General features: G+C 41.5%; 1 protein-coding gene across 1 annotated transcript; it reads left to right on the forward strand.

Annotated features, from left to right (window-relative positions):
• Positions 1 to 486: 486 nt before the first annotated feature.
• LOC111238929 (zinc finger protein DPF3-like) lies at positions 487 to 23561 on the forward strand. The gene is made up of 11 exons (XM_022768657.1): positions 487 to 525; positions 8572 to 8732; positions 10695 to 10802; positions 13178 to 13311; positions 13517 to 13612; positions 13863 to 13932; positions 15864 to 16001; positions 16141 to 16269; positions 19692 to 19804; positions 20453 to 20534; positions 20695 to 23561. The coding sequence occupies exons 1-11, from the start codon at positions 494 to 496 to the stop codon at positions 20760 to 20762; spliced, it is 1131 nt and encodes a 376-aa protein (XP_022624378.1). The 5' UTR covers positions 487 to 493; the 3' UTR covers positions 20763 to 23561.
• Positions 23562 to 24261: the final 700 nt, after the last annotated feature.

A 24261-nucleotide genomic window follows, 5' to 3' on the forward strand; every position in this document is an offset into this window, starting at 1 on the left:
TAGCGATCGTTTTAGCCACGCATCAGGATAAATATATGGACATTATTTTATTACTTTGGATTGAAGGACGTTCAAATGCAAATGCATGCATGAATGTACATGCTCACAATGTGTGCTGTCTGTCGGTGCATTTTTATTCTAGTCATTCATAATTTTGAGTAATTAAAATGAATGGCTGTATTATAAACTGGTGGATTATTATCTAAACAGACGTCAAAACCCGTCAACCCAATCAAAACTCATAGTTTATGATATTCATCTAATTTCAAATGGACTAAACCTAAATCAAGTTTATTTTATGAGATTACTACAATCTAAGGACTGGGACATTGATTTTGACATACCTCCCTGAAGCCACGCCTAATGTCTTGATGCTGGTGTTGTATTGGTAGGGAGCACAGTGCCCAGGACCGCATTGGCTGTTGTGTGTTTTTTCATAAGGGTCCCAAACTATACCGAGATTTGGAATATTACGTTACAGTCCTGCAGGAAAATGGCGACTGTCATTCATAATCCTCTAAAATCGTGAGTAAATTTTTAATATTTCATTGAATTATTGCATAGGTTGTTTGCATGTTGTGTAGTGAGCATAGTAATTATATAGGTTTAACGCGCGTTTAAATTAGAATCACAAAATTAACACTCTTGCCATGTACAGTCTCCGTGTGTGTGTGCGCGTGTGTGTGTGTGTGCGCGCGCGCGCGTGTGTGTGTCTGTTCTTTGCAGGTATCGTTGCCTGTTTGCTGTGTTGTGTAATACTGATATAAAAGCATGCCCTCATTCACAATCTTGCAGAGAAAGCGTCTCCAAGCCGCGCGTAAATGTCTCTCGCGGACTTGGTTTCACTTGGACAGAAAGTTGCCATTGTCCACATTCTGCTTTATAAACACGGGTGACAGAAAGTTTGCAAGCGGGGCTCTTTGTCAGCGCTGGACGGGTGAATTTGCATAGATAATTTCATGCAACTAATGTCACAAGGCGCACATTGAGAGGGCGACTCTCGCTCACTGCGCGGCTCGTGCTGTCAAGTAGATGTAGCCCACACAAAGCACGGCAGATTATTATATGTAATTATACATTGCTGACCTCCTTTTATGCATGTATGGGAAACCTGCAATATTATACCGATTTAAGGGGCGTGCAGTTTTTGTTAAGTTGTTAAAAACTGATGACTTTTAACGGTGCTGATCCTGATGGTCTGGGCATGAACAGTCTCTGATTTGTAAAAAAAACCATACAGCTGCAAACATTGTTTCATCTTTAATATGCAAAAATTGCGAAATATGAACGGACTTAGACTTGTTTGTAACTCTCAGCTCAGTTTATATTGTATGTCTGTCTTTCTGCTGACTGACAGCAGATGTTTACACTGATCATGCGGAATGTGCAGAGTTAGTTTCACGAAATGTGTTGTGCAAGAGGCCATATGAGTGTTTTAAACAAAGCATGATTTGACAGGAATATGGTTTGGCCTGTTTTATTTTTTTACTCATTTTTTAATTTTTACAATATTTGAGGGGTGTGGATGAGTGAGTCACATATCTGCTTTCACTCAAGGCAGTTGTGTAATTATGTGTAATTAAATGTTGTAGAGCTAATTGTTGACAGCCAAAATATATCTGACTTTGCCACACACACATGCACAAAAAAATCTTTTAAGCTGCTGTATTCTACCAAAACAGATTAGGCTGTAGAGACTGTAGATATATGTGTTTGTTTTTGTTTGTCCGTAGTTCTGCACATAGAGCATCAGATTAGGAGCGTCCCAATATTCTCCTGGGTCCATCTGTTGAGAGAGAGAGAGTTAGATGTAAAGACAGACAGTCTGATGCTGGGGCAGAGGGAGAGATGGAGGGAGGGAGCCCCATCTGCCCTTCATATAGGCCACGACTTTCCCCCACCCCATTCAATATCTGCAAAAAGGGAAAACAATGTGTGTATGTGTGAATCCACCTACCAAAACAGACATACGCCCATGCCATAATCGTGAGCAAACTGTCCGGAACTGTATGTGAAATGATCATGTAGGAGTGTAAGAGCTAATATCAAGTAACATATGAGTTACTATCATGGGAAATAATGTTGTGGTCTACTTTCCAGGCAGAGCAGTTGTGTGAGTCCACTGTCTGTTTGAAACAATGGGGCGTACTTGTCATCTGTCCTCAGGATGTGGCCCGGTAAATCATATGCATTCAATAAGGACATGGTAATGATCTAGCCTTTCTCTCCTGCCAGTGCTCAGCTCTGAAAGATGAATTACGAGCGTCAGCAGCTGGCAGTAAATATGTCTGGCTTTTTAGACTCATTCAGTCATGTTTTAATCGTGCATATTTACTTGATTTATTTAAAGTCTCATTTTTACAAAGACTTCTTTGTGATTAAAACCTGTGAGGCCGTGTGGGATGGGACTTAATGAAGAGCTGACATGAGAAGTATTCAAATGAGCGGTGTGTTTCATGTGCAGAGATGTGTTTACGTGCATATTGTGTGTCCTTTTACCTTCTCTCTTATCATTAGGTTTGAGGCTTATAATGAACCAGGTGGAAAATGGTTTGACTGTGTTTGCATAAGGAGTGAGAGGAGGTGGGATGTGATTTGGGGAAATGTAAAGGAGATGGAAGAGGGAAGGGAGGGGAGGGTTGGTTCATTAATGTGTTTGGGATTGTGTGTTTTTATTGTGCGTGTTTGTTACATGCGTAGGTGGTTGTGCAGCCATGTGCCCCTCCCCCAATTTGCGTGAAAGGGAGCATGAGTGAGTGATGGAGGTTAGGGGGGAAGGGGGGTGGGGGGTGTCTGTCTGGCTGAATTTACTGCATACATTTATACTACACCCTCAGCACAGGGGCGAACCCTGGCCTTTGTCTATCTGAGGGAATGGGAATGTCCGGGAATGGTTTCCAGGCACGGGGAATTAAATGGCCAGGAACATTTTTTTTTAGATCACTCCATGCAGTGATCAATCCTTTCTGCCCTGTTCTGCATATGTTTCTCTCCTTATTTTTTTTATTTTTTTATTTTTTTTGTGTCTGTGTGAGAAGTGAGATGTGACTGTATGTTATTCTTCACAATCTTCTGCTTTGGAGACACATTTTCTCATATTTCCTCCAGTGACCCCCATGCTGAGTTGAAGTGAGTTATCGTTCAGCCCACGTCTCCAGCTCCCACTCCTTCACCTCACCCGCCTTCAGCGTCTCTACCTCCCCCCACCTCCACAGCAAAACAACAGCAGCATCTGAATCAGGGTTTCCCCCACTGCAACACCCTTTCCTCTTTAGCTGCTCACCCCTCTCCCCCCTCGGACTGCACCCTGCACCTTTTCCTTTTATTCCCTTTGTGTGTCTGTTTGTGCGCGGACAAGCGTGTGTGTGTGTGTGTGTCTGTGTGAGAGAGAGAGAGAGAGTGCGCTCGTGCGTACACACATCCGCGGGTTGGAGAGAAAATGAGTGTGACAGGGTTTGAAAGGGAACACGTGTGCCCCGGGACACTGCTTCCCTCCCCTTCTTCCTCCTTGGCTCCTCCTCCTCTATGTCTCCCTCCTCTCTGCTTCACCCGCTGCTTGGCCTACCAATGCCACAAAGACGCCTATCAGTGCCCATATGCTATTGCCCTACCCTGCACTTCCTTTGGGGCTGCATACTAATTCTTAGTCCAAACTGGACTTCATCTCCTCTCACTGTCATGTGTCCACTTTGTGATAAAACCCCATAGTTCCATGATACTATTAGTTGTGTTTAAGATTTCCTTTTGCAAGTTTTATTACAAAATATGTCTGTGTGGAATAATACACATCAGCCAGTCAGCTGGAGTGAAGCTTTTTGCGCATTACCAGAGGCTGATGTTAGTTTTTTTAAAACTAAAAATAATGTTTTTAATGTTAATAATTCTGTGTCAGTCTGCCGTCTCCTGAACTGATTTTCAGCCTCCTAGAAAAGCCTGTTGTGGACTCATGGATGCTATAAACTCCAAACGACATCAGCTGAGGTGTTGCTTCAGAGCAGAGAGCTCATTAAAATGATTGACATAGGTGTGATAATGGTAAACTGAAGCGAGGAGGACAAGATTGACAAAACACCTCCTGCCTCGGGGCAAAATGGTAATTTTTTATGCCTCAGCGCCGGCAACAGTCGGGGCCTGAGGCGTTCTGTTGTCGGTCTGTCCCATTCTCGTGAACGCGTTATCTTAGTAATGCCTTGAGGGAATTTCTTCAAATTTGGCACAAACATTCACTTGAACTCAAAGATGAACCGATTAGATTTTGGTCAAAGGTCACGCTCACTGTGACCTCACAAAACATGTCTAAAAAATGTCTAATAGGATAAAATGATGACGTGATGACATTTTATATCCAAACGGTCAAATGTCAACTTTACTGTGACATCATTATGTTCTGCAAAAACACATCTGGCCATTATTCCATGATGTAACTCAGGAAGGAGAGATTGTGTCCATACTTCCTGCAACTTGGTGGAGGCATACGACTACGAGGCGATAATTCTGTTTTTATTTAACCTATGTTAATTCTAAGTAAAGCAGGTTTGCTGATTGGTTTCTCAATTACCTGTATAATCATATGATCTAAAATATGCCCATTATACCTCGCAGAGCTCATACTGAGAGAGTGAGACCATCATATATGACAAAGAAAAGCAAATCCTCACAGTTAAGAAGTTAATAAAACAATGACTAAAACAATCCTCTTTTGCAATTTAAATTTCTGTCAGTTGACAAATTGAATAATTGACTAAGAAGGATACTCAGATGTGTCACATGAAAGTTGTTGAAACAGGAGCATAGAGAGATGAACACAAATGCGGAGAGAAGTGTGACAGTGATTTATTGTTCTTTCAGTGATGAATTATTCTCTTTAGAAAGTAGGAGAATGAGATGCTGTGAGTAATACACAACTGATAGAAACCTCTGGCAGATGAGAGTAAGATTGATGGGGAGGAATGACAGCACACGTGCAAACACAAAGGCCGATAAACAGAACTTCCGCTTCCGCTCGGCTGAGGAGGATTGAGTGTGAGTTTGAATAGTCCTTACGTTCATACGTTCTTCTTTGGTGCTCAACTTGGTCTTCGGGAGTCAGTGTGTTTGACCCTATCGGCTCACCTGAAGTTCAGTGCAAATGAACTTGGCACCTCAGCTGTCCAGTGATGTCTCCCTCTGGCTGTGATAAATCATTCATGGGCACCTGTGAGGGTGATAGCCCTTGATGTCCAAACAGAGAACAAAAGAGAGAATTGAAATGCAGAGAGTCTCCTCTCCTCTCCTCTCCTCTCCTCTCCTCCTCTCTTCTCCTCTCTATGAGCTTTTACCTGGAAACATTGACCTGTAAACGATTAGTATTAGCTGATGAAATGGCCCATCATTGCCTCTGTACTTAGCAGTGATAAGAGTGACCATCACACACAAAGCCTCTCTCTGTGCTAGTATGGGAGCAATTGAGACAATCACAGTGGCACACACAGACAAACTCACACATACACACACACACACACACACACATATGCACACACACACACACACACACACATACACACATATGCACACATACACACACACACACACACACACGTTGCAACTGCAGATTCCATCAGTATCCAGGAAGCTGTTGACCAAGAGGAATGTGTTCCCTGACATGCAAAACTCGACTTACATAAGCACCATCACTAGGATCAGCCATACAGTGGACTAATGGGTACAAACAGGAGCACAGTACAGTCTCAGATGGTCGAATCAGGTTCAGAGAGGGTGTGTGTGTGTGTGTGTGCGTGTATGTGTGTGTGTGTGTGTGGGGGGGGGGGGTCTCAGGACACGCAACCCATAGACAGATGGTCTTGAAGGCATACAAATACACACATATGCACACACACGGTGTCTCTTTACTTTCACTTAATCAAACACATGAACACAGCAGGCAAACAAGCAGGCACGAACACTCGCTTATGTAAGAGTTTATGAAGCCGCCCGGGGACGTTATACAGGCGCTTTGTTTGTTGGAAATCGGACAGAAACATACAGGCAATATGGGCTGACACGGGGAGGGAAAGCGGGAAAGACAGATAAGGAGAAGAGCCTGTAGGTCCCCACACACACACACACACACACACACACACTTACTTCAGTTCAGGGAACATAGAGTGACAGCAGAGATAACGCTTTACCTCTGGGAATGTGAGTTAGTTGACAGGGAGTCTCTTCTGGAGATCTGGATTTGACTCCATCACTGTGACTGTCAGTTTTAGTCATACTGTAAAAAAGGTGCAGCACCAAAAACACCAGCTGCACTCCTCGTTTCTGTAGATCTGACAAAAAAACCACAGCCAGCAACCGCCACGTGTTTCAGCCCAGACCTCAGACATACACTGTACACACTGAAGGTACACACACAGCCACTAGAGGTTTTACTTTTGTGCTGCAACTGCAATTTATTACCACTGTAATAAATTATGTGAATAGATGTATCAATAATTCTGACAACTTCTGCTGTACATCACTGTTATTGCTAATCCTCTGAAAAACTGACTTAAAATGAGCCAAAGATACCTTAAAGCAGCAGTTTGACATTTTGGGAAATACATTTATTTGCTTTTTGCCAAGAGTTAGATGAGAAGATAGATACCACTGTCATATCTGTGCTGTAAATATGTAGCTGGAGCCAGGGCACATTTAGCTTAGCTTAGCTTAGCATAAAGACTGGGCACATGGGGAAACCGATCGCCTGGCTCTCCCTGTCATCGGTCTAAATGCACATTTGTTCTGCTGTTGATCATGTTTATGCCATGTAAGGCAGCTTTACTGTCCTATTATATCAGGTTTCTGTCCAGTAGAAAAAAACGCAGCCACATGTGATTCCCTCTCAACACATCTGATCAACTCTCCAAATGTCAAAAGCAGCAAATCTCCCATTCATCTCTGATCTTTGTCCAGATGTGGCAGTAGCCAAAGTTGAAGTGTAATTCACATTTTACAAGCGGTAAGAAGAAGCGATAACGCAGCTGTGAGTTGGGAACCTTCATCTGTACACCACGTGTCCAAGTTTCCCTCTTTTTATTCATATTTCTGTTTTCTCTTTTGCAAACTGAGCACCTCTTTCATACCTGTATCTTCATCTGTTATTTTCTCCCCCCTTCTCCCTCTTTGCATGCAGTACCTGGTTCACTCACTGTTGCTACTCGCTCTGCCCTCTCGCCCCTCCACCCCCTCTCGGTTCTTTTCCTCCTCCATCCACCCTCCGCTCCCACCTCTTCCAAACACTGCACATCTTTGTGAGATTCAGTGTGACCAGAGTGCTGGTCTTTGTCCAGCTTGGCATTCTTTACATATCTGTGTAGAGAATCCACAGAGCTCCCATGTCTGCTCGGACAGTCAGAGAGACAGGATGACGGGCAGGCAGATAGACATGTGTGCACATACGCAGAGAGACAGACAAGATCTTGAGTATAGCCCCAAGAGCAAGAGATCCAAGTGAAAGACCCAGAGTCAGATCCAAGATACTGACATCAAATTCTCCTTTATGTCATATTAACTAAACAGTAAACTGTGCTCAAAGATGGTTGACTATTTCAGTGCACTGCTTTAGAAACTGAGCCATGTGTGCTCCTAAAGATCGAACCCTGTCTTTCCTCTAGCCTCCTCTCTGGATTTCAGCTCTGTAATTAAATAAAGAATAACCTACTCAAGGTGGATTTTTCATCTGTGGCGAAAGTGAGTTAATCTTGGTTTATTCTGTCTGTTTCTAATGATCGTAGCTGCAGAAATCTTGCCTTAAGACTGAGACCGTGGTACGTTATTGATGGCTCCCATCCTGATCTATACCCTCTGGTTGGTCGATAGTGTGTGTGTGTGTGTGTGTGTGAGTGTGTGTGTGTGTGAGTGTGAGTGTGAGTGTGAGTGTGAGTGTGAGTGTGCACCTGTGTTTAGCCCAGCTGTTGTGTGGACTTCGTGTGGACTTCGATCCAGCCCTCTGACTCATCTATCAGTTTGACAGGATGAAAACATTTCCTCATCTCTTATGGTTCATCATCGTTTTTTTTTTTTTTCTGTATGTGTGCGCCTTCACCACCCCTATTGTTCCCCACCTGTGTAGATGTTCCTCTTCAGCTCGGCTGTCGTCATGCTGCATCTGATGTTTGCACTGAATCCAGAGTTTACACAACACACTAAGTCAAACTGTGGAGAGATGTCTGGGTGTGTTTATTAAGCTACAGTTAACCAGGACTGAACAGGCCCGCTCATACTTGATTTGCAGACCATATCAGCTCATCATCCGCCCAGCACATGGTATTACCATTAACTATCCAAAAAAACATTCAGCCGATAGGACTTCAACAGCAGGAATGACTCAGAGAACAGAGAGCAGAAATCGAAGCAGCATGCTGCAGATAGCTTAGACTAACAGCAAAAATAAGACTATAATGTTAGTTGCGGGTAACTTGTGTTCCACAAAGAAATATTTTTTCAATCTACTTCAGATGTTGAATGAATGGGACAGTTGTTGTAGAAGTAAATGAATTAAATGCATCACAAGTGATCTTTCTGTCTACCTGTTTCTCTGTCTGTGTTCAGGCTGGGTGACCAGTTCTACAAGGAGGCCATCGAACACTGTCGCAGCTACAATGCCCGTCTCTGTGCCGAGCGCAGCGTGCGCATGCCCTTCCTGGACTCGCAAACCGGCGTGGCACAGAACAACTGCTACATCTGGATGGAAAAGCGCCATCGCCAGCCAGGTGAGAAACACCACAAGGGCTGGAAAAAAAAAGAAAAAAGGTTCCACTCCTACTTTTGTGTTATGTGCCAAACTATTTCTAGTAAATTCCAGGAGTCTTTTTGTCACTCTTACTGCCAGGCAACCAGTTTAGAGTCCAAGAAGTCACTGCAAAACCTAACTTGTGAATTAGTGAACTTAAGAGGCAGAGTTTTTAACCTTCACACAGAATGAGGCTAGCTGCTGCCCCCTGCTTCCACTCCTTATGCTAAGCTAATGCTGTAGTAATTTTTCACTAAAATATACTTTGCATTATAAATATACTGAATGTTAAACTTATATAATCCAATGGAATAGCTATACTCACAACTGAGGTGAGATTTGTATGTGAACCAGCCTTTACTGAAGTAGGATTGTTATAGAATGGAACCTGGAGGGAATAAAGTAAAAACAAAATGGTCTGAAGGCCCTGGGAGCAATGGTGTTGGAGTAGCAGCTGTAGCGAGGCCCAGATTGAGGATAGACGAGGGCCTTAGGTTTAGGGTAGACGAGGGGCTCTTGGATGCCTGATTGTACTACGATGCCCTGGCACAGGAGCCTTAGTTGGGGTAGACGAGAGGCTTCTGGACACCTGGTCCTGCTACGCTACAGGCAGGCCTGGTTTGGGGAATTCCACAGGGGGCTGGACACCATTGTTCCCGAGACGGCGATAGGTTGACTTAAAATAGGTGGAGAATCCACCTAAGAAAAGAAATATATATGATTGAGTATAGGCACTCTGTCCTTAGTTCTGATCCGGATCTGTTCTCGCTTTTGTTCTTGTGAAAGAATAAATTCTATTGTGTTGGACTCTGATCATCTCCAGTGACTTTTTTTTTTAATCTTTTTGACTCCAGTAAAAGTGCAGTGTTGCAGAAAGTTAGGTGTTGGTGAAGAGATCTAGACTGACTCTCTAGCCTGGACCTGGACCTTTTTTTCCTCCAACACTAAGCTAACTAGCTGCTGGCTCTTACCTTAGATTGGATGCACACACATGAGAGCGGCATCAATCTTCTCATCTGTCTCTCAGCAAGAGAGCGAATAAACAAAAAAATGTATAAATATTAATGACTGAAAGGATGGATTTACAGACCTCCTCCCTCAATAAAAAAAAACGAATCAACCTGTCTTGTATATTTATTTAGGCTTATATTACTTATGCTACTTGCTGTTTTATCCTGAGACGCGCAGTCAGCATGCATTCTTCACATCTGGGTCGCCTGTACAGCCAGAGGCAACAATCTGCTCTTCACCGAGAGCTGGACACAAATAGCCTGCTCTCCGTCTTGTATGCAAAGCCCTTCAGGCCACACCCTATACTTTGTGGCAGACCTAGCTCACATTATATGCATTTATTCTGGGTTTATCCCTCCCCCCTGCTTTCTCTTGATTTTTTTTTCTCTACACACGCACACATAAAAAAAAAAACCTTTGCTCCCCCCATTTCTGTCGTCTGCTAAGCTAATGGAGGGATACGATTAGAACACAAGGGCAGAGATCAACATATTCAATTAAAGTACAAGAAGCCTGCTTTGCTGAAAAAGTGACAAAGCAATATTATTTAAATACTTATTTGGAGTGAAACTGAATATAACCATTCTATACATTAAGTTTAATCAACATTAAGTAAGATGAACTACGCAAATTTTCTGTGGACCATCATGCTGAGCACTGAAATCAGGACATATTAAACATCAGGAAAACAAGACAAGTCCATTTTGTGTATTGTGTGTGTGTGTGTGTGTGTGTGTGTGTGGTTGTGTGTGTGTGTGTGTGGAAGGGTCTTGGTGCAGGTTGTGTTAAAATAGTAAGCCCGCCAATGGTTGTTAAAATTCTTCCTGTGTGCCTCCGTGTCTGCATGTGTGTACATATACTATATATTCATTCATGTGTGTGTGTGTGTGTGTGTGTGTGTGTGTGTGTGTGTGTGTGTGTGTGTGTGCAGGCCAGGCCGCAGGACAGATGTATACCTACCCTGCTCGTTGCTGGAGAAAGAAGAGGCGACTCCACCCTCCTCTGGATCCCCAGCTCCGCCTGTGTGAGCTTCGACTAGGTAAGACAAACAACACACGCGGGCGCACGCGCACACACACACACACACACACACACACACACACACACACACACACACACACACACACACACACACACACACACACACACATCACCATTGGCACTCTCATTTTTGTGTTCAAACTACCTTCACTTACACTCGCGTCTACATCATGTTATGTTTGTGGCCTTGGTGCTCTTATGTAGCTGCACAGAGCAGAGTGGCGTTAATGCTCACTATCTGACCATCTGGCTCTCGTTAGCCCGCTGCTCTCGCCAGGTCTCCAGGTTCATTCTCTCCCCTGAATCAATGCCTCCTCTCACTGTTCTCTGGCAGTAGACACACACACACACACACACACATACACACACACGCACGCATACATGAGCACACAAACACCCCCACACATGACTCTTGCTCTGTTACAGCACAGAAGCACCCTAACTGGGCCTCTATAATCATTTGTCCATGAGGCATTAGAATGTAAGTGAGTCTTATGAGGTGGAAGTGTGTGTGTGTGTGTGTGTGTGTGTGTGTGTGTGTGTGTGTGTGTGTGTGTGTGTGTGTGTGTGTGTGCATACATGCATGCATGTGTGTGTATATTATAGGGGATTTTAGTAAAGGAATGGGCCCAGGAACCTGATAAGGGGGAGAAATAAAGGCAGGTCTTTGTTTCTGCTTTGCCACACCATTGTTTCCCCCTCGCTGTCTTCCAGACGCAATATAATACTCCAGAGCTTTCCACAGAGAACGATTCAGCTTTGAGCAGAGGACAGAGTCATTTTCAGGAAAAAAAAAAGAGAAACTCTCCAGAGCTGCAACCAACCATCAACCAAAGCACATAAAGAAAGAGAAAGCTAGAGATATAAAGCCTTTGTAGCTGAGGGTGAAAGAGTAGAAGTCTACAGTTTTGTTTTTCTGAGATCCAATTCTGCAGTTTGGTCCAGATATCTATCATAACACGACAGAGGAATGTGAGTGCTCCTCTCCCGGGCTTTTGGAAATGCTTTATGTTTATTTAATGCTTCCTGAGCAGAGGTTTGTCAGTGTGTGTGCAGATACACAGAGGCTCTGTCGCAAGGTTACTTTGAAAGAGTTTGAAACAAGAATTTAATTCCTTGTTTTTGTGAATCCTCTGCTTTTACTTTTGCATGTGACAGCTCAAGTCAGGGGCTGTGCCTCAGCAGCCATTTTGCTTTCCTCAGTATAAACTCCTTGTTTAATCTGTTGAGAGTTTCAAAAAGGTGCAAATGCATGAGGGTGGATGACACTGAGGCTGTTTATATACATTTTTGTTACGTTAGGATGGTGCTAGTCTATTGGCATTTAGCTGAAGAGGAAATTAAGATAAATATGATTGAATCGTGTGTGTAAGAGTGTTGTTAATGTGTGGCTAGAGCGGAGGATGCTTTTTTGCTTTTTGCTGGCAGAGCACAACATTCAGCCTCACTTATTCTCTCCCTGTTTGCCCCAAAGAGTCAAAGGAGAGGTGAGAGGGTTATAAAACAGAAAGAGGATGGGTGAAGGCAAAAAGAAAAATGGGAGAGAGGAAAGCAAAGGAAAGAGGGATTTAGTATATAAAAGAAGGGAGGGTGTCAGCAGACAACAGAGGCGAAGGAGGAGGCGTATACTGTAGAGGAGGAGGACGGAGAAGAGGAGACAAAGTGGCAGAGCAGCTCTGTATTCAATAAGAGTGCCTTATAGCCTCGGTAGCCCAGCTCACTCCCTGCCTCTCTTATCACATCCCTACTTTCATTCTGTATTTATCCTGGTATTATACTTCAAAGACGAGGACAGAGAGTCAATGCTGCAGCAAGTTCATCTCTACGGAAATGAAAAGAAGGAGAGGAAGAAACATAAAGCAGTTTGGAAGAGGGAAAAAGGCAGAGTCAGATATAATTTAGGCTTACAAGCAGTGTTTTTTTTATATTTATTTGTGGTTCATTATTTCCGTTCTTACCATGCACCTGGTGCACCTTAGTTTTATTTATATAGATGGTGAATCTGGCAGTCTGCCCTGACCACTGTTTCTAAAACTTCCTTTATTACACCTACACCATGACCACACTGATGCTGATACATTTTCTCTGCTTTGCCTTTCCATCTACGCATGCTGGTGACCCAAAACTGAGCTTTTTGAAAGTGCTTTCTTTAAAATTTTGATCATGTGATTTGACATAAAGGTGGTTACTTAAGTGGCCTGCAGAAGTGGCCCGTAGAGGAAGTGATATATATATAAAGGTTTTGTGTTATTAGAAAATAAATATCAGTAAATTTGAATGCACATGCACATTTTTACTGCCTGAGACACGCACACACACGCGGTGCCATCTCAAGTACACTTTACTTATTCTCCTCTGCCACGTCCTCCTTAGAAGCCGAGCTGGCCCCCAAGCGTGAGGTGCCCCCAGGGGAGGCTACAGCCTTGGAGGCCCTCCTGAGGGGGGACAGCCTGCTGGAGAAAAAAAACAGCTTCAATAAGGAAGAGGAGACGTTGCTGGAAATACAGGTATTTTGTTATGTGTTTGTTGTGTATCAGACATCATGATATTATGCTCAGTGTCCTGTTTTTAGTAGATGCAAAGCTAATATCCCTGTTCAGTTAGAAATGAAGTCAACTTGTGTGTGTGTGTGTGTGTGTGTGTGTGTGTGTGTGTGTGTGTGTGTGTGTGTGTGTGTGTGTGTGTGTGTGTGTGTGTGTGCTCATACTGCAGAGAGTACTGGAGGCGGAAGAAAATGGGGACGGTTTCCATGATGATGAGGACTTTGAACTGGATACTCCAAAGAGAAAGAACAGAAACAGAGGCAAAGTGAGTGTCAAAAACAAAAACAGATTTTAAATGAGTGTGGTGTAAAAAGAGAATAATAACTAACGCAGTTTCATTAACACAAAACCCCTTTTATAGCAAGAGTTAACAGCCACAATAGCAGTTCTTTTAGCCAGATAACATCAGCATGCTAACATGCTCAAAGTGAGTGTTTTTATATATTCTGAATTTGTGTTGGAATATTTATGTATTGGAGGATTAAACATCAGATGTGTGTTGTGTTTCCTTTCAGAACAGAGGAAGTCGCAGGAGGACAGAACCTGTTAACATCGACGACCAGGACAAACCTTACGTCTGTGACAGTAAGAGAGGAGAAAGCTTGATTCTGTGTACCTCATGTGCCATTTTTGTGATCAGGTCATTAGTTTGTTCTTTACATGTTAATCAAAATTTGGGAATCACAATGTCCCTCAAAGCTCAAGGCAGTCGAGGAACTCTTTTTTCCTTAGATGTGGCTATTACAAAAGACTTTTCTTTGACTTACTGTAAGTTAATTTCTTCATGATGCATTTATGTCAGGAAACCTTTCTCTACATGCCTGCTTTAAATTGTTTAGAAAGCAGAGATAAATCTATCAGACAAGTCATTTTCTCTCATCTTCCAATGGTAGCCCTCTCCTCTTCTGTTTCTAAGAGCAGTCCACTGCAGCATGAAGAAAGAGTTTGCTGTTAATCCAGACCTGACTAGCATGCCACTTACGTACTTGGACAAACCCCCCCCCCCCAGGAATGGATTGCCATGTGGATGTGGACAGAGATAGCCACACTGACTGGGCTTCAAACAGATGAATCTCATCCTCATTTTGTGTCTTGTTCTGTCTTTCCTTTATCGTTTGCTTTTGTGTCTTCTCTGTTCCAGATAGATACAAACAAAAGCATAACTCAAAAAAGGCTGAAGAAGGTATCTGAACCTGTCGCCATCTTGTCTTTCTAGGGGCTCCATGAACTGTCTTTATGATTGGCCTTTTTGCTCATGGGCATCTGGTGTTGGAATGGCTGATTGAATGCTAATCCTTTGGAGATATCTACTTCTTTTAAATGCTTTATGCTAGTACAGGCATCCCTACCTGCAGTGCAAGCATTGCATGACACTAACGCTACTCAATGTGCCTTAATGCTTGCTGATTGGCATGCGCCAAATGATGCTTTAGCAGCAGCTCAGCTAATGCCGCACTGAGCGACGCATGTTTCTTAGGTCACTCTATAGCTGTGATGTGATTCATAGATGTAGCCATTGTAGAAGTGTTTACACTGTGAGGATCATTGTCATAGTTTTTAAACATGGGGTGGCAGGGGCTATAAAAGTTCATTTATAAAGGAATGGGTAGCTTCCCAACTTTGTGTTATTTGGTCACACCAACAGAGGTAGCAAAACTGTAGCACTACTATAATGCACTAGATACATAATGAGAAACTTCTATGATGGCTACAGCTCTATCTGTGAAAAGTCCTCAATTATTCCAAAATAGTACAACGTTAGACTAGATATATGTCTGTGCAGTGTAGCTTTAGTGCACTACGTGTTTGCTTTCTTTTTATATAAATGATACTTACATGTTAAGTGATGGTGTCACAGCACAGTAACAACAGGATAGATTTAAGCTAAACCCTCCCAAAAGAGTCTCTGTTGGCTACCAGAGTTGTAGGCTGATACTTCTAGTACACTTTACTGTGTCTTGTTACTGAATAGCTTCTCTAAAGTTATCAGACTTTTCAAATTTTGTTGTGCCATAGGTATCATCTGGTCCCTGCTCCCAGTGGTCTTCAGTTTTTGTTCATGTCTGTCCTACCCGTGTTGTAGTTAAGCTATATTGCTAACATTTTCTGTGTCCATGTTTGTCTGCATTGGTGACATTAGTTAGTGATGCACCTTACTTTTTCCCCCAAGCCATGTCACATGTTTACAGCTGGGGAAAAAGTAACCCCATCTTGTCACTATAGCTGAATAGGGTATGTAGCAGCTTGGGGTAGATGCATTGGGACAGTCAAGTGAAACTGTCTTTCTACTGTATATGTGTCTTTTGTAGACGTCAGACCCTCAAACATGAATACTGACAGCGAGTTGAAGCATCTGCAAATTTTCTTTGACATCTTGCATTAAATCTGTTACTTTTTCTTTAGGCAGGGATGACAGTTGAGTTCAGTTGAGACAGTTTTGAGCAGACTCTTTAGTCCACTATTTGCACAAAGTTTTCCAAGTTTCTAATCGATGTATGATGATGTTTTATCTCTAGTATGTGGAAAGCGCTACAAGAACCGGCCTGGCCTAAGCTACCACTACACCCACACTCACCTGGCAGAGGAGGAGGGTGAGGAGGAGAAAGAAACAGAGATGGCTCCATCTCCTCCACAGAGCTCGGACAACCACAAACGTAAGATGCTACATAGACGTAAGACATTCTCTGTAAATGCTAAATTAAATGCCCTAATACTTCCCTGACAGCAACACAGTGCTGTCAGAAAACAAATGGCAGCTCATGTATACTGTCTTGTGTTTGTTCCTGCCCACAGCTCAGAAGGGCCCCGATGGCGCCGTTATCCCCAACGACTACTGTGACTTCTGCCTGGGAGACCAGGACTCCAACAGGAAGACAGGCCAGGCCGAGGAGCTGGTGTCCTGCTCTGACTGTGGACGCTCTGGTGAGTCCACAACCTCAACAACTTTTTCCATTGAAACTTCTGGTTCTTTGTTGACGTCAGCATTTATACCTATATTAATAGTTTTGTTTTCCTGCCAGTCAAATTAGGGGATTTAAAAGAATCTCATGTGAGTGACTTTAGAGAGGACCACTCTTATTAAAGTAGTAGCTCAACTTATTGATATATACTCTTATTTGCTTTCTTGTTACATGAAAAGGCTGATACCACTCTCATGGCTGTGCGTGGCAGGTTAGCAAAGTTTATCTTAGCTAGTTTGAGGAAACAGTTAGCATGGCTTCATCTCAAGGTAACAAAATCTGCCTAGCAGCATCTCCAAAGCTCACTAATTATATATTTTGATGTTATGATAAGTTTTGCCTTAATTATAAAAAAGAGATAAAATTAATTAGTTAATTAGTGAGCTTCAGCAGTGTGGGTAGGAAGATTTTATTACCTACGAACAGAGCTACGCTGGCTGTTTTCACTTGTTCCCAGTATTTAAGTCAGGCTAAGATAAGCTAAGCTAACTCTCACCTGGCTTTAGCTTCATATTTAGCATACCAACATTAAAGTGACATCAGTCTTTTCATTTCACGTCAGGAAAGGAAGTAACCATATTTACCAAAATGTCACATTACTTCTTTACAAAATAAAAAAGATTTTAAGAAGTTAGCTGCCTGCTAGACTCATGCTTTAATTTGTGTACTGCACATCTCATTTTTGTTTCCCTGTACTTCCTTTTTATCCACAATCTTGTTCATGTGTATTCCTCGCTTCCTTGCGATGTTTATCTTTGCTACATGGACTAAAATGGTGCATATCTGATGCAGTTTAAGACTCTGCATCAAATATAGATGTGGATTAATAATTACTTAATATCTCTGGGTAATATATTTTGGAATATACAATTATTACAAAGTCTAGCTGGGCCTTTAGCATTTACATTAATGTTCATACAGTTCATTCTAGTTAACTAAAATACAGTCTTATAATATTCGTTTCAAATCATTTGGTCAGACCAGCTTGTGTTTTCAGTTGATGATGTAGAATTCATTAGACATTTATGTTGTGCAGTGCATTGAGCTTTCATGTTGCTACAGTGTCTTTTCAATGGGTTATCAATGAGCCTTGTAGACGATGATAATTGAGAGCCAACTCCTGAAACTTTCATTTTCCATTTAGAATAATATTGATTCATAGGCTCGGCTGCTTGCTTCCATCCTGCATGCTTCTCCATGTCAGCCTCGTCCATCAGGTCTTCTGCCTTTTGACGACATGCCTTCACTCTTTTGTTGCTCAGTTTTCATGCATTATCTTATGGCACATTTGGCTGCATTTTTTGTTTCTTTCCCCCCTTTTTTTCCCCACACTAGCCAAAGCCGCATCTGCTGGATATCTCAGCAAAACATTTGTCGAATCAGCTCAACCGAGAGTAGGGTATTCATTTCAGCAAGTGAGATGTTTTCTTGCTACGGTAGAGTTTGTTAGAACAGCTGGCAGAGTGTGTGGCCTTGTCTGTGTTGCTCTGATGCTGATGTTTCCATGGTAGCTGGAAGAGGAGGAGTGAAGAAGGATGGGAGGAAGATGAGTGCTCTCGAAGAATTGTTCAGCAACACTTCAGACAGCGAGGCCTCCACGTTTCAAGGCTTTGAAGAAGCAGAGCTGGAAGACATTTTGTTGTCAGACGATGATGATGCTGTGGCTGACAGCTGATAACACGATGGCTTGACTAGTTGGACCGTGTGGCAATAAAAATCTGAAGGCTGAAGGCACAGACTGGACTACAGTGGCTCACCTTGAAGATGCCTCTACCTGAAAAGTCACTGGATTATTCTGAACTCTTTTATTTACACATGAAGCCAGCTTCTTCTTGAAAATGATGGATACGATGGCTTTTTTTTTTTTTTTTTTTTTTTTTTTTTTTTTTTTTGCTCATATGGATTTTGCTGTTAAGACATTTTCCAATTTTCATAAAACAAAAGCAAATTCCTTACACTCGACTTTGCTTGCATCAGATAATCAAGATCATAGGCTAAACTTCATGGCTACATCCTAATTAATTTTGGACTGAAAAGATTAATAGCAGACATGGTGGACCAGAGAAAATGGAGTAAATTGTGGCAGGGGGAGGGATGAACGTGGACTTTTGAGTCACTCCATTGGCTAAAGAGGACAGGTAGTCGAGAGGTAAGAGCCAATTGGCACTCCATTGCTCCTCTCTGTCTTTAAGGACTAGATTCTTTCTTTTGACAATAGATGCTGAGTAGAAACGCTTTTTCTAATGCCTGCTGCTAAGTGCTATCATTTTAAGCTGACAGGCCCCCATCTATTAATCTGTTAATCTATTTCTTCCCAACTGTAATTCCTCCGTTTCATTTGGGAGGCAGGCAGCATCTTAAACCTATCTGCTTTAAATTCTGCTCAGGTCACGTTTGTCTTTACTCACCCATCAGAGGCCGATAGGGAATGTGTTCAATGTTTCTGGCTGCTTTCCCTGTCTAGCTATAAATCAATTCATCCTTGTTTATGGCTCATTCATGGCTCATTGATACCCCATTGACACCAGGGTGATGTAGATAACCGTGCTAAAAAGATGCTGACAGCACTGTTAGGCTGTATGGAGGCTATAAAAGACAATGGCAGTAGCTATAAAATGTTTGTTCTTAAGACAAGGGACAAGAAGATAATTTAGCATATACCAAATATTGTTCTTTATATGTTGTCACAGCTGTAGATTCAAGGGAAGATGATAAAATACTTTGCAGTGTTTTCCTGCACACACATCACTGCTTGTGCTTTGTTTTCCCAGACAAACAGTATAATCAGTCTTTTGTGGCTTGATTGCCTTTGATGCTAAATTTCATCCAGTGGTATGGGCTGTCAACACTGTGCAATTACACTTGTCTGAATCACAGACACAGTTAACACGAACTGCGGGCTCTTGTAAAAATAATCTTAGCGTATTTTCTGAATGAAGGGAGAAATATTGTTTTCTACACTTGACAACCAGGGAAAAACACTGTATCCAACAACCTAAGCAAAAAGGATTTTCCTTAGAAGAATATTAAGAAGACCAATACAGACTTTAAATTAAAACATAACAAATTACAAACTCTTGGTGGATAGTGGCAATAGTCTTCATTCATTTTTTCATAAATATAGAAAATGCATCATCAGTGTACCTGAAAGCCTGGAGGCAGTACCGGGACAAACAGATACAGCTGCAGATGATGTAAATCAGCTTTTGATGGTTGATGTAAATATGTTTCGATTTGTTAGTCAAGTCAAAGCTCCTGCCACAAGTAAACTATTATATAAGAAAACACTACTGACTTTGCTTTGTAAATACTTCTGGCTATCCACTCTTTCCTCACTCCCTTCCCTCTTCACTTCTCTCGTGTCTCCTCTCCGTTCCTTCACAGGTCACCCCACATGCCTGCAGTTCACTGAGAACATGATGCAGGCGGTGAGGACGTACCAGTGGCAGTGCATCGAGTGCAAGTCTTGCAGTCTCTGTGGAACCTCAGAGAACGATGTATGTATACTGAATACTGTGGAAGAGGGAAGGCTTGTATGAAATGTCCTTGCTCAAATGTTATTACTAGATTTCCTTTTGAGTTTGCTTTGAACTGCATTAAAGTTGACATGTTTTTCTTTCAATGCCAGGACCTTTCCACAGCTGGTGTTCAGCCTTTCATAGGCAATAAATTACATTGAATTTATGCCAGGCAGATATGTACTGTATATACTTGATGAATTATCCATGATGCAAAAAGGTTTTCTCTTTCATTCCAGGTTTATAAAAATCGTAACTCAGTGACTGACACAATAATATATTAGTAAAAGCTGTATTATCATTTATTATCATAACTCCAGAAGGCAGCCACATGTATTAAAGTTTGTATAGCTCCATTTTTTAACAATAAAGAGCAGATTACTTTACAGAGAAATAACACATGGTTGGATAATATTAGGTTGCATGCTAATAAATACATAAAAAATGCTTTTGTTGTTCATGTCTGACATAGTGTGTGTCTACAGGATAGTTTCTACATTTTTTGACAGAGAATTTGGCCTCTTTGCGGCTTTTTAAAAATTCACAGTGGGGTTTATATCTATTTATGTTCCCCCAGTAGACATTTCATACAATATTTAAGATGTTGATTGTGTGCTGCCCGTGTAGGACCAGCTGCTGTTCTGTGATGACTGTGACAGAGGATACCACATGTACTGCCTGAAGCCTGCAATGACCCAGCCTCCGGAAGGTACAACACTGAGAGCCACTCTCACAGGTTTTACATCAGTGGGCTAGTACTATATATGTCATGAGCTATAGACTGGAGAGGATACAAGCAAAGACTATATATGGAAAAGAGCAAGCAGGACAAAGATTTCAGCCTCTCTCTGTCTCTCTTCTCTCCACAGGGAGCTGGAGCTGTCACTTGTGTCTGGACCTGTTAAAGGACAAGGCCTCAGCCTATGGAGAAGCTTAATAATGTCCTGGACATTCCTCTCAAATACACACAATATATATATTTGTAGATACGCATATAACTGTTTGACATGTCCACAAATTAGCAAAAGCTTTATCTCATATAGAATCAAACACACACACAGATTCAAACACACTTTCTCTCTCACTCTCTCTCTCTCTCTCTCTCTCTCTCTCTCTCTCTCTCTCTCATACACACACACTCCAGTGCATTAGCAGGCACAGGGCAGTTTCCTGTGTGAGGCGCAGAGATACTCTACCTCTCATATAGCCAAGCAACACTCCAGCTGCAAATGCCATCAACATGCAATCTCAACCATAGGTCAGTGAACAGCAGGTCTGCCATTCAGTCACTTCTCTACCTCACCACTCAGCAGACGGCAAAAATCCAAAGCAAAAATGAAAAAGGCCAATACTGTGTAGTACGTGTATGTAAAGTACATGTTCATTTTAAACCAAACATCTGAAATCTCTGGGTGTTTTCCCCCTGATTTAAATTTGAGTATGATTTTGAAGAGGTTTCTCCCAGAGTTTCGTTGCTTCCCTTGCTCTACAGCGGGGGAACCTGAGTGGGTTTGACTGATGTTTGTTTAAATTTCTCCTTCCAGCTCTACTCCTGTCTTGTGTTTAAACTTTACAGTGACATTCCTATTTTATATCTGGACAGACTCAGTGTTAGTTATGTCATTTTTCACAGTATTTGTCAAGCTTGGTGAAATTTATATCCAGTGCTAAGAGGAAATGGGGCAATAAAATAGCCTTGACTATCATTCCTTTTGGAGCGTGTTGACATTTTTAATCCACGTCTGTTTTCTGTATCCTTGCAGTTACTAGGATAACATGGTGCTCAGTGTGACACTTAACACAATTATTTAACATGTCTTTACATAGAATTAAACATTTATTTATGCATTGTTGATAATGATCCAATGTTACTGTCATGGAGATAATTGTTACTGTAAATCAGTGGTTCCCAGACTTTTACTGTCTTGCACCTTTAGGGAAGCCAAAAAGCTTAGTTTCTTAGTAGCATTTTAATCATCTGGTATCAATACCGGGGCAGCAACAAAAAGCCAAGCTGAAATATATTGAAATAACATTAGATGTGAAAATGAACTACATTTTCTTGCATTTTCTCATTAGTTTCTGGTATTCAAATGAAGATAGTTTGACTTGTCAGAAATGCACAGGTGAAACTTATAACATTAACAATGGCTCAATTCAAGCAATTACTGCAAAGCAGTTTATTTATTTACCCTTCACACAGAAGTCAACACAAACAGGCATCTCATTTTTGTCAGCTGAAACAATAACTCTAGCTAGCAGATTTTATAAGCTCTAGCTAGCTAGCTAGCTAATTAACCTTGATTCCATGAGTTGTGTGAAAAAAGTCCCCATCTCCAGCTTATCTTCTAATGTTTCCACCAGACGAATTTTAAACAACAATCCTTTAAAAAGTGTGGTGGCTGTGTACGCAATACAGCTAAGGCTAAAACTGAAGCTAAAACTATAAGTTACAGGCAAAGAGTCAGAATTTTCACCCATTGACAGACAATGGAAATGAGGAGCAACATTGTTGTTTTGCAAGGTAGAGTTAGCCATGGTACCATTGCACAGATGTTAATGTTATTCCAGACTCTGATCTTTGCTACCTCTGAGTGGATGTTCCAGTCGTAAACTGGGATTTTTGTAACCCCACATAACAATGTGGCCTGGAGGGTAGAAAGTAACTCCGGACTACAACTGCTAGGTAGCCGTGCATGCTAACTTTTGCAGTTTACAGTAGAGCTGGAGGACATACTATTTAATCCATTTCTTACAATCTGACGTGGTTTAGCTTTTACTGAGGTTTAAAAAAGACACTTCTCCAGATTCTTTATAAACTGAGTACTGCTAGTGTAGCCTACCATGCACACTGCTCCAGCATGTGGAGAAATACAAGGTTTGACAGCTTTGCTCAGGGAGGGGGTTAAACCAATGTCTAATTAATGTTGCCATTAGTTACACCTGTGTTGGGCAGGTCAAACTATCTGCTGTGAAAAAAATCTTTTCAGCTTTTATGGTTGCACTCTACAGTTTACCCCTGGGCAATGTTCACCCCTGCAATACCTCCGCACCCCTCCAGAGGACCCCAACACCGAGTTTGGGAACCACTGCTGTAAATTAACCAGTGCAACATGGGTATTATCATATCTCCATTCATCACTTGTTTGAACAAGCTATCCATGTCCAGTATTTACTGGTGTGTCCTGTCTGGAAGTTGGCACAGCTTAGGCTATGTAAGAATATTTGAAGTTTTTTAAAGCAGTTATAAACAGATTAATTCTGGATATTCTGTATTTGTTTCACCGTGTGAGCGATATGTTTAATTGGTGTCATGTAAAATTGAGTACTAAAATCTTCAAATCCCATCAATGCGATATATGTTTCTAAGCAAAATCTGGCAGCACTAATTTAATGCTCTCTAAAACATGGTTGATCATGAATAGGAATAAGCTCTAAAAAGAAAAAAAAAGAAAATTGTCCTTAAAATACACAGTGTGCAAGCCTTGACAGGATATCACGTTCTGCATTTGTGTTTTGTTATTGTGAATTTGTACTTGATTTTGCTTTTCCACCGACAATCATGAGCTAGCATAGATATATGATGTTTATAACATACAGAGGGTTTTTTTATTGTGCATTTCCATTGGTGGGTATAATGACCCTTTTGTGTCTTCCTTTTGAAAATGTCTTGGATGTCATTCTCATTTGATGCTATCACTTACAGTGATTCAAATTGTGTGTTGTATTTTGTTAAAGTAAATGTTATGTTTTGTGTTGAAATAAAGACTTTTCCATAATTTGTTTCCTCACGCACCAACCATGAACTAGAGGTTTCCCAGTTATCTTCAGATAACTGGTTTCCCTTTAAAAAAAAAAAAAAAAAAACTATAGAAATACTCTTTAAAATGCGTCTATTCATTTTCAATAATCCATCAACAGGAAACCCTGAGGTTATATATACAAAGTTTGAAAAGACATTGAGAGTCTGTATGGCTCTGGCCAAGATGGCTGTGTTTGATATGAATCAGTTGTAACTGAATGGGTGGATTAGCCATCATTTCCCCATATTCTCTCCGGCTGGTAAGAGCTTTGTGAATGGATGCTCACTCCAGTATCTACAACAGGGACACAGAATAAACTTGTCACAAGAATGTGACTGTCTTTTCCTTTATTAATGTATGTAGCACTGTTTAACTAAGGCAGTGGATCCAAACCTTATGACAAAAAATGTTTATTGTGAGTGTTATTTCAAATATAAAACACTACCTACCATTCTCAGAAAAAATACAAGATAGGTTAGTATTTACATCATATCACCACTAGGGAGCAATACTGGACTGGCCAGCTCCAGATCACATACTGCATGCTTTCATGTGAATCGATAGATTTTACTGTGCAGTTTATAGACTGGTCATCTTAACAGCCATGAAACACAAATTTCACACATTATGGCC

This window comes from Seriola dumerili, unplaced genomic scaffold (assembly GCF_002260705.1).
Source record: "Seriola dumerili isolate Sdu_G_001 unplaced genomic scaffold, Sdu_1.0 BDQW01000025.1, whole genome shotgun sequence".
NCBI lineage: Eukaryota > Metazoa > Chordata > Actinopteri > Carangiformes > Carangidae > Seriola > Seriola dumerili.

Excerpts from the sequence above, each read along its gene's own strand:
- LOC111238929 (XM_022768657.1), top strand. The coding sequence starts at position 494 with ATGGCGACTGTCATTCATAATCCTCTAAAATC. Across the intron at positions 13,613-13,862 it reads AGAACAGAAACAGAGGCAAA|AACAGAGGAAGTCGCAGGAG; the intron begins GTGAGTGTCAAA and ends GTTTCCTTTCAG. Across the intron at positions 16,270-19,691 it reads CTCTGACTGTGGACGCTCTG|GTCACCCCACATGCCTGCAG; the intron begins GTGAGTCCACAA and ends GTTCCTTCACAG.